General features: G+C 36.6%; 3 protein-coding genes across 3 annotated transcripts in view; 1 reads left to right on the top strand and 2 right to left on the bottom strand.

Moving 5' to 3' along the window:
* Nucleotides 1-111: 111 nt before the first annotated feature.
* Nucleotides 112-6,150, top strand: LOC106107090. The gene is made up of 6 exons (XM_013287788.1): nucleotides 112-265; nucleotides 1,817-1,999; nucleotides 2,594-2,921; nucleotides 2,991-3,122; nucleotides 3,190-4,791; nucleotides 4,955-6,150. The coding sequence occupies exons 1-6, from the start codon at nucleotides 130-132 to the stop codon at nucleotides 5,112-5,114; spliced, it is 2,541 nt and encodes an 846-aa protein (XP_013143242.1). The 5' UTR covers nucleotides 112-129; the 3' UTR covers nucleotides 5,115-6,150.
* On the bottom strand, nucleotides 5,923-8,066 carry LOC106107092 (inositol monophosphatase 1). The gene has a single exon (XM_013287791.1). It carries the CDS (start codon nucleotides 7,914-7,916, stop codon nucleotides 7,095-7,097), a length of 822 nt encoding a protein of 273 aa, XP_013143245.1. The 5' UTR covers nucleotides 7,917-8,066; the 3' UTR covers nucleotides 5,923-7,094.
* A 1,252-nt stretch (nucleotides 8,067-9,318) lies between these two features.
* LOC106106907 (myosin heavy chain, non-muscle) overlaps nucleotides 9,319-10,996 on the bottom strand; it is a gene marked incomplete in the record, with an annotated part of 47,663 nt that continues 45,985 nt past the window's right edge. The window contains 1 exon segment of the mRNA XM_013287566.1: nucleotides 9,319-10,996.

Here is a 10,996-nt window from a genome sequence, read left to right as displayed (position 1 = left end):
TCTAAATGACATTGACAGCTGTCATTGGAATGGGGCGTCTTGTCGATGGTCTAGGTTGCGGTAATTTTTTAACACTTACTATTTGTTACCAAATTCTACTATAAACAAAGTACTACCTTGTAAATCATTATGTTCAGGATGGCGCAAGAACTGGCGCATCTGAACCCGCACTGGAGCGACGAGAAGATCTACCAAGAGACGCGGAAGATCGTCGGCGCCATGTTGCAGCACATCACCTACCGAGAGTTCCTGCCCCTCGTCTTAGGTAACATTTTAACTTAAAACTTTCGTGAGACATACTATATTAATTACTAGCTGTTCCTGTGCGGGTTTATCTGCACGAAATTATGAAAATTTTACTTTATTGTTCACATTTGTCAAATTATCAATAGCAAATGTCAAAATGACATGACATATGACAAACTATGGCAATCTTACTTCCTTGATGTTGGCAGCTTGTACTTTATGATCCCATTAAGGTTTTTTTATCAATTTATTTACCCTTTTAGTTTTATTGCATATAGCCTATGTCAAAAGTGTTGAGATTTTTATTAAAGTAACTGTTGATGATAGAATTTTAAAAGCCTTTTTATGGTATTTTTGTATTATTCTTACACAATTATTTTTGTTAAATATAAACTACTAATTTCTACCGAGGTACATGTAAAAACAGTTGGTAGTTTTTTAATGGAAAAAATAAAGTGAAATTTGAGGGTGGTCGGCATATAACTTGTACGAACGAACAGTGCGCACCCGTTGTTTGTGAAACCTAGTGTTTTTATTTCGTCTCCTCATCGCCGCATCCCTTATAGTAACAATTATTCAAAAATATGCTGACATCCTACGCCACGAAGTTGTGTGTGTTTACGCTTTATTATATTACTATAGATCAAACACGGCTTAACTTAGGTGACAACCTTCGGTGTAGACACCGACTTGTTTCGGACCTGTCGGGTCAAAGCTGGTAACCACTCCTTGAAGAAAAGGACCCCCGACAGGTCCGAAACTTGTCGGTGCTTACACCGATGGTTGTCACCTAAGTTAAGCCGTTTTTTATCGTTATTACGGCTTCTATTTTGTTCTGGTGACGTCAAATCAACGAGATAGCTACCTAATAGATATTCTATCATTCCTCTTAGCTACCATAGACTGATAAGATCTTGTTCTGTTTATTACTGAAGCTCTCATTCTTTGTAAACATTTAGAACAGCTTCAAACTAAATTATTGCAAATTAATAGGCCGTAAAGTTGAACTATAAACCAAATTGAGTGGAACGAATTCATTTAATATCAGACAAAAAAGTATTAAGTCACCTCACCAAGCTTACATAACCAAAAACCATGGTTGCAAAATTATGCTTAACACTGTCTTACAGATTAAATTGTTTAGACTATCGTGAGACAGTACTTTAAGCGAAAATTAAAAAGGGCTCAACTCGCGCTTTTATCCTCAGGTGACGGCACCGACTAGTTTCAGACCCTTCGGGGGTCCTTCTACAGCGCGAGTAATAATTAGTTTTGTTCGCGGTCACTTCGCGCCTCGCAGTCTTACAGATCTTTGAAACTTTTAATGTAGATTTACCAGCGGCTTATATACGACTAGCTCTGTCTTCGTCGCGCCTATGTTACTCAGTGATAACGTAGCTTTTTGATGATGAAAGAATTTTTAAAATCGGCACAGTAATTTCTGACTTATTTCAATATGTACAAATAAAAAAAAATCATTCCCCTTTATAATGTTAGTATAGATATACAATCTACAAATACGAATTTTAATATGTCGTCTCTAAAATATTAGTCATTTTTTTCCTACTAGGATCAGAAGTGATGCGTTTGTTCGAGCTGGATCTCGTGAAGAAGGGCTACTTCAAGGGCTACAACCCCAAAATCAACCCCAACCCCGCGAGCTCCTTCGGGTCTGCTGCCTTCCGTTTCGGCCACAGCCTCGTGCAGCCCTCCATGGTCAGGTTCGACAGGTTCCACAGACCCATCGCTAACAGTGAGTACCATCGGTACCCTTGTATTTATCTTCTAGGTGTCGCTCGTGACTTCATCCACGTGGAAATAAAAATAGTAAAAACATAGCCTATATCCCTCACTGATAACGTAGCTTTGAAATCGTGTCAGTGGTTTTTAATGTAATTTAATGCATCCAAAAATATAAAAATAGAAATCTTTCCTCTTTATATTATAGACTAGTTGTTTCCGTCCTTCATCCGCATGGCATTATCAAAACTGTATTTTATTGTTTACGTAAAACTTTCAGTTACAAATGTCAAAATTCAAATGCACAAATGACGTAGACCTTTGCCATTGGCTAACAATTAGTTATCATAGCTATCTTTACTGCTATTGGCTTACAGTTTTTGTCCCTTTCCCGCATTGTAGTATTTTCCAATTTATTCACCCCCTAAATTAAATTGCGTAAAAATGTATAGCCTAAAGCATGTCAGAAGTATAGGCCTTTTCAGTAATAAAAGAATTGTTCTTAAATATACTGAGATTTCTAACATCCTACGTAACTAAGTACCATGTTTAAATATATAAGATATAGCTAGTATTATTTAAATTTAAGTAGTACTTCGCTCTCCAGATGTATCTCTACACAATGAAATAACCAATCCATCCAACATCTGGAGCATGGGCGCAGTAGACCGGCTGCTCATCGGCATGATCAACCAGCCCATACAAAAACGGGACGAGTTCATCACCGAGGAACTAACCAACCATCTCTTCCAAACACCACATTTCGACTTCGGTATGGATTTAGCTGCGATCAATATACAAAGGGGAAGAGATCATGGAGTTCCTCCATACACCTCCTGGAGAGAGCCTTGTGGACTCTCAGCTATTACCGACTTCGAGGACTTGGTCAGGGTCATGCCAAAGAGAGTGGTACGGAAACTAAAAAACTTGTACAGGTAAAAACAGAAGAATTATCTAATCACATACCATTCTTTAAGGTTTTACACCTGATTTTCTTCTTCTAGACATGTGGATGATATAGACCTGTTCACTGGAGGCATGGCCGAAAGACCTGTGATAGGCGGCCTAGTGGGACCGACTTTTGCTTGTATAATCGCACAACAGTTTTCGAACATGCGCAAAGGAGATCGATTTTGGTAAGTAAACAAAAATAATGTGAAGTTGAAGTGTTAATGGAATTACAAAATGTTACGTTTATTGCAGGTATGAGAACGGTGGTTTCGAATCTTCTTTCACGCCGGCGCAATTACAACAAATCCGCAGAATATCCCTCGCCCAAATACTCTGCCGCACCCTCGACACCATCGTCAGCGTCCAACCCTTCGCTTTCCTCTCACCTGACAACCCTGACAATGAAAGAATTTCTTGCCAAAACGGACTATTAAATAACTTTGACTTATCACCTTGGATCGAAATAGACTCCGACTCTAACAACGACATCCAAAAATCTGACAACGACCTTTCTACTTTAAAACCTAATACAAAATCAACTACGACTAGACCGACCTCGACTAAAAAGAGCCAAAAACTGACATCGACCGTTAATAAAGCGCCACAAAGACCCGTAAACCAAACGACTAGACCGCATAAAGTTAGTCATAAACTTAATAACACTGACTTGGCAAATGACACAGACAAACCGACTGCAAATACTACAAGACCTAAACCGACAGTACAAGCCATTGACGACAAACTTGACTTTAAAAACAAAAGTAGACGTTACAGTGACTTTGAAAGTATAATAACGAGACATCGCGCACCCACCAGGTACTACAACAACTACAACGATTACGACGACAACGTGCAAAGCGTACAATCATTACTAGTTAACAATTTACAACAAAAACGACCATATAACAGACCAGTAATAACTGTGACTGAAAACGTAGACAAATACACTTATCTAATCAACTATGTACCGAGACCAACACAGTCCTGGAGACAGACAACGAGAAAGACACACGACAGAGACGTAGTGAAAGTTACATATCAGACTTACGACGACACTTACGACCGACGACCAAACAGACCATATTACTATGACAGTAGACGACCAAACAAACCATACTACAACAGATACGACTCGGAAGACGACATCGACCCTTACAGACGTGACAGTTCAGACACGAAACTGACATATAACTTTAATTCAACAGCTAGATCTAATAACAAGGAATTAAATAAAACCAAACTCAATATCACGACTTACAAAACTGATAAAATCGAATCTACAACTGAAAACCAATACAAATTGACGACTTTTAGCTACGTAGGGACTTACAGAGGTGATACTGACAAAATGACTAAAATTGACAAAACCGATACTAATGACAAACAGGACAGTATAAGTAAAGACTTTACGACATTTGAATCGAAAGATATTGATCGCGACAAAGGTCCAGTATCTAATACGGACAAAATATCAACATTCTACCTTTACGAGACTGCAACAAAACCTTACAATTTGAACAGACCGACAAGACGTAACGACGAAGAACAAATCAACATGAGAAATAAAAATAAATATTATTATGTTAGGAATGTTTTACACAAATATCCTGATACAGATTCCACTATAGCTAAAAGAAATACAGCAACAAACGATGGTATGGTGAAGGAGAACCACAACAGCCCTGGAGTCCCCAACTTTGGTATAGAGGAAAGATCCGCCGCAGACAAAGTTCCATCTTTAGCTGCAAAAGAGACCAAAACACACACGGATAGATTTAAAATTAAAGTTCAGAAACCTTCAAATCCACCAAAAATGCCTTCAGTGGCATTTCAAATTATACCCAGTGAAAACAGGTAAGGATTTTTGTTTTTTTTTTGGGATCGTGGCTAGCGCTAGTTTATTCATAATTAAAAAAAATATAATATTTAAAAGTAACTCTCCCGTGAACTTTGAACAGTTTTAGTAATTAAAATTTTTCAAAGTGCGTTTTTAATGTTCGATATTGTTACCTTTCAGCCCATCACAGTGGGCAGTTTACGAAGAGAACGACGACTTACCTGAAGGTCTACCGCAGCGGATGCCCTCACTAAAGATTGATCCTCACGCGTTAAGAGAAATACCTAGACCTATAAACTTATCGCGTCCCGTGAAGCGGCGCCCGGGGGGGAGGTTGTAGGGAAAATATGTATACAAAATTTGGTGCTTGCTTTAATTTAACAAGGCGTCTTCAATAAATCAAAATTAAAGACGCCACGTTGATATTTTTGATGAAAATATGTTATAATTTAGGATAAAATCCTTTCAATATGACAAACTGTGACCGACATGACACAACTGCGACAGAAATGACATGACATTACTCGAAAAACCTTGACAAAACATGATAACAGTTGTTTAAAGACATGACAACATAAAGATTTTGCACTTGATTAATTTAGAGTGGACAAATATATCAATTGCTATTTGTTTATAAAGATTACCACCACTATGTGTTATGTATTGAAGTTGTGTTTTAACTCAAAAACATATACATAAGTTATACTAGGTATTGAGTATTGAGATACAATACAGCTATGATTTGGAAAAACCGAGACAACAAAGGGTTTCAATAATCGATAAAGGTAGTTTGCACATGCGTCAATATCTCATTTCTCGTTCACGTATTGAATTGACTAACGCAATACCTTTGAGCGCAATAAGATGAATGACTAAAAACGACTCAAAAACTACTTGACTGTTTAAAACTGACTATTTGACTACACTTACCATATTCTTAACTGAGAACTGACTGATCCTTGAAATGACATGACCATGCGATAATTTTTCTCCACAACAGCTACTAAACTTACGACTTTACTCAAACCTGTTCAATTGACAAAAATATACAAAATGTATGAGTGACCAGACAGCATTTGCTTAGTACATCAAGCATTTTGCAAAATACAATTTGAGACTGAGAAAGTGACAAGGAAATTAAAGACAGATATTTGATAGACTTTTATTATATAAATTGTCATTTACATTGACTGAATATGACATTATGGTAACACTACAATATACATGAATTAATAATTTAAAAGTTACATTATATGAATAAGTTATAAAGTTATTGTAGATTAAGTAAATAATTCACAAGCCCCATCAAATGGATGTAATGCTTCGTATGTTTGAATATTGAAATTCAAAAGCTGTGAATAAAAATTAAAATTAAATTATCTTTTATTTCACTATAAAATTAAATAAATTCAACAATACTTTGAGTATCAATTATAAATTAATATTAGGCAAACCAACTTTGTTGTTGGAATGACATGTTTATTTTGAGACTAAATTATCTAAGTATTTAGTAGATGTGTGTAAATCAGCTCTGAACGGGTTAAGATTGGCTCACACAGCTAGGAACTGTTGAGCATCAGCTCAACAGATAAAAAAAAACCCTTATTTAAGTACAAATTAAGCTGATCTGTGAGCCGGTTCACAGATCTGATTCATCATGCATACCATGATCTGATCTGCAAGTCATCAATTTTGGTTATCCATGACTAGTCTTTGGTAAATTTGAACTCTAGGTCAGTTTCAATTGGTTAATTTTAAACAGTAGAAAAATGATTTAAAACACTGGTTAATTAATCAAATTGTAAAAACTAAGATTCTATTAACACCTCATATTTTAATTTTAAAAAAGTTATCATTTGTTACATAAAATATGTAGTAAAAGTATATTGAAGGAATGCAAGAAAAACATGTTTTATCACACGCAAATAAAGAAAAATAATGTTACCCTTCTAATGTACTTAGAGGTACAAAATTATTTATGACCATTTGTTTGTTTCCAACAAGTGGTCCCATCATTGTCTCCATTTTGGAAACAATGATTTTTTACTTTCATATGCAATCTCTTAAATATTCTGTATCTGAGATTCATACAAGATTTAGAGACAAAATATCTCCGGAGCCTTTGAGATAGAAAACAACATTCTAATTCCTTATGCACATTGAGAAAAAGACTCACTAAGTAAATTTAATACAGGGAAATCAGTATTTTAGAAATATTTGAATAGAAATACACAATGTTTACAACATATTACTACTTCAAACACATATAAACATGGAACCTTAACTTCCAGTATTTCCAAGAATGATCAGTTAAGGTGACTTAATCATGATCAGGGTAATACTGAGTTAATTTTTTGCTTAATTCATTGGCAAGATCTTCGCGACCGGCGCACAGCATGCGGCGTGAGAGTAAGTTGATGGGCCCGCCGCTGGGGTCAATGCACACACCTCCTGCCTCCTTCACTATCAGACAGCCCGCGGCGATGTCCCAAATGTGAATCCCGAACTCAAAGTTAGCGTCGGCTCTCCCCTCCGCCACCATAGCCATGTTTAAGGCCGCAGAGCCCAGTGCGCGGATGCCGTGAGCCTGGCCCACCATTGTTTTGAAATTCTCAAACACTACTTTAACTTTTTCCTCGTCACGACTCGTACCAGTTTCGAAAGCGACGAGCGCATGACGAAGTTCTTTGACTTTTGACGTATGTATCGGTTCTCCGTTCAAACAGGCACCTTGGCCCTCCTTCGCCGAATACAGCTTGTCCATCAAGGGGTTGTATATTATCCCAAGCACCGGCTCCTTGGAAATAAGTAAGGCGAGGGAAATGCAGCTGAACGGAAACCCGTGAACAAAATTCATAGTTCCATCGACGGGATCGATCACCCAGGTCGGCTCATCGGTGAGATTAACTTTGGCCCCGCCTGCCACGGACTCTTCTCCGATAAATTTATGAGAAGGATATTGTTTGGTAATGCTATGTATGATAAAGTTTTCAACCATTTTATCGACCTTGGTCACGAAATCAATGTCGCAGCTCTTTACTTCAAATTCTTCGCATCCGGATCCATACTGCGTGATGAATCTCCCTGCCTTCCTCACGACCCCCACAGCAACATCGAAGTACTCATTGACTACGTTCCTCATTTTGTTGTTATAGAATCTAAACGCCCAACACGTAAATACGCTTTTAGCTATTTTTACTTGCGGCGTAATTTTCAAAACACTAATCAAATTGCGTCATACAATAACATAGGTGTACATTTGATCTTGTGGCTTTTTTGACATGACATAAGAAATTTTATGCTCACTGGTAACCCTAAATCCCCGTAGGAGCCCCTTATGCATATGAGGGTTACCAGCACGCATAATACTCCTTACTTCTTTCGAAACTCACCCAGGCTTAAAACAAAACCAAGCAGTGCAAATAATTAAGGTTTAAATTTTATAAAGAATTGTATTTTAATTTTTGAAGTAGAGACTTCTCATCACGACACGTACCGGGCAACATATGTAGACATTAGACTTTATTAAATATAACATGTGACTGTTTTTATACTGAAAACATACCAGTTGAATTTATGAATAGAGTGTTTCAATGGACCTTCACCTCCAGAGTCCGGGACGGTGAAAAACAAACGTCCAACACTTTGCAACTTCGATTGACATGACAAATCCTAGATGGTGTTACCATCGATTTTAACAGACCCCTCTTGGTCTCACAGTTTTGTTTTATAGTTTCTTTTAACTTATTTTATGGGTTGCTTGAATTTTTAATCTTGAAACTATCAATTATAATTTTAGGAATGGCACCTTACATGATAACGTTCAAGATATATGACAACTCGAAATGTGACGTCCAGGATGGGTCCGGTCCTGCGGCACAACCTTCCTGGGGCATAATTGTGTAAACAAGGTTTTTTTTTTATAATACAAGGTGGCAAACGAGCAAGCGGCCACCTGAATCCACCAAAATGGAAAGCGACCGCTGCCCATAAACATCCGCAATTGCAGATGCGTTGCCCACCCTTAATTGGCGGAGGAGACGTACATAAAGAGGATATTTCCCCTTCCTATGCGTCTCCTCCACCGTCAAATCCACTTTTCCTTCCCATCCTTTCCTCTTAAGAAAAGGGGTGGAAAGGGAAAGGGACTAAAATTAAGCCTCCCGCACCACACTCATCAGACGAAACGCGGAATTGCTTCCACTTCACGCCTGTTTTCTTTGTGGTCGTGGTATTACACCGGGCGAGCCGGCCCATTCGTGACAAACAAGGTTGATATGGCACTTCACTCTATGCCCCGTTTAGCGCCTGCAAGTGTCTGGTCACTGTCGGTGTTAATAAAGTTCGATAAAGTTTATAGTCACCGACTGCGAGATATTTTAAAGAGAGTATATTGTACCTGTACTAATGCGGGACAATAAAAATGCCTTGGCTTTAGGTATAGTAGGAATTTATACTTACAGCTCGCTATCAAATATGGCAAACCCATATCTTGACCGAATACCTAATTAGGGATTCAGGGGTTTATAAAATAAAACGAGTGATTTTAAAAATCATGAAAAATTGTTTAATTGGCATACCAACTGATAACTTGTTACAACCTATGGCCAATTTTACAATTATCAATATTGTTAATAATTAAATATAATATTTATGTAAAATAGGTTTATGCTTCAATGGTTTACTTACATTTAATTTTTTATATTATTATTCAGAAAAAAAAACTATGTAATAAAGTCGAGGTCATTACAATAATTAAGACTTCGGTATAATATAGTTATATAAAACATCGCAAAGATACTTTTTCCCATCCAATTGGTGTTTTAGGAATCCGATCCGGGACGCTTTGTCCCTAGTAAAAATCCTAAGGCCACAATTTATTACAAAATGTGTTACTAACACTAGAGAAGCGAGCCGAGACCTCCGCGACAAGGGCGATACAAGTTCCGTGGAAGCTAATTTACATCGAAAAACAAATATAAGTGAAAGTTACAATATCTTATACGAAACTCGTCGGATTTGAAAAGATACGACATCTCTGTTGGAAAATTCACGACGAATTCCGTTACACCAAAGTTTATGTCCTTACTTAACTATGAATAAAATGTGTATGGCAACTAAGCGCTCAGTGGTTCACACTGATATTATTTACATTTATTCTTGTAGGTGTCCGTTTACTGAGCATGCTCAGACGAAATACTAATGCACAAGAACAACTACAAATGGTGTTCAAACTGTTGATAAAATTAAAAAAATGCATCTGAACATGCTGTATAAAAATCAAATTAGAATGCTGAACCAGTCTATCAGGAAGAACACAAGCTTATAAGGTGAACAGAATAGAAAATATTTTAACCCTTCATCAAACAAGAGATTAAAAAAAAACTAAACTGGTGACTTAAGTAAAGGTTTTTATTCCTTGTACTGATTATAGTTTAGCAATAGAGAAAAAAAATACTTTAAAGTCAAATAGGAAATTATTGTCTTTAAATATTTGATTAAGGGTTAACATATGTAAAATTCGAACCCCTAAAAGTTTTGTTCAAGTCGCGTAGATAAAAATGCATCCAAAAAGTGAATTCCTGTCACAATGTTTATAATACTTTTTTTAATTTAAACTATATCACCCAATGAGTAATTTAACATCTACCCGATCGACTAAGTCTAGGTAAAAATTCGAAAACTCGATTGTTTAGGAATGTCTAGTTAATACTGCTCCAGTTGGCGAGCACTCGGCTCTCACCTACTGCAGCACAACAGTATAATACATATTTATACTGATAAAACTGTTATTTAGCATCTAACATGAAAATATAGAAAAATGACAATTACAGAAATAAAGTTAGTGAAAATCTTAATAAATTTAGCTTGTAATTAATCGTAAAAATGATTTTTTTCATTGAAAAATTGCAGTCATTATTAATAATTAGCGATAACCACAGAGTGCACGGTTTGTCTGACGTTTTGGCACATTTGACATGACACCGTTCGATGAGACATACATGTATGGTGTAAATGCATCCGTATATCCTGAGCACCCACAATATTCCAGTTAAATTGTAAAACATTCTAAAAACTTCACGTCCAAATTCATAAAATGACACGATTTTTAACAATACAAAGCGAAAACTTAACTATAGTGACATGTAGATTAAAAAATTAAATATATATCGACCCCATTTGACAACTATATATCGAACATAATCGATTGTACAAAACGAA

This window comes from Papilio polytes, unplaced genomic scaffold (genome assembly GCF_000836215.1).
Source record: "Papilio polytes unplaced genomic scaffold, Ppol_1.0 DF822067.1, whole genome shotgun sequence".
In the NCBI taxonomy this organism is placed as follows: domain Eukaryota; kingdom Metazoa; phylum Arthropoda; class Insecta; order Lepidoptera; family Papilionidae; genus Papilio; species Papilio polytes.
The sequence above is the reverse complement of the archived record's forward strand: the minus strand, read 5'-3'. Positions and strand labels throughout refer to the sequence as shown.

What these genes read in the sequence shown, in the direction of transcription:
- LOC106107092 (XM_013287791.1), bottom strand. Translation starts at nt 7,916, where the DNA reads ATGAGGAACGTAGTCAATGAGTACTTCGATGTTGCTGTGGGGGTCGTG.
- LOC106107090 (XM_013287788.1), top strand. Translation starts at nt 130, where the DNA reads ATGTTCAGGATGGCGCAAGAACTGGCGCATCTGAACCCGCACTGGAGC. An exon ending in GTTCCTGCCCCTCGTCTTAG is followed by an intron (nt 266 to 1,816) that starts GTAACATTTTAA and finishes TTTTCCTACTAG; the next exon opens with GATCAGAAGTGATGCGTTTG. An exon ending in ATTATACCCAGTGAAAACAG is followed by an intron (nt 4,792 to 4,954) that starts GTAAGGATTTTT and finishes GTTACCTTTCAG; the next exon opens with CCCATCACAGTGGGCAGTTT.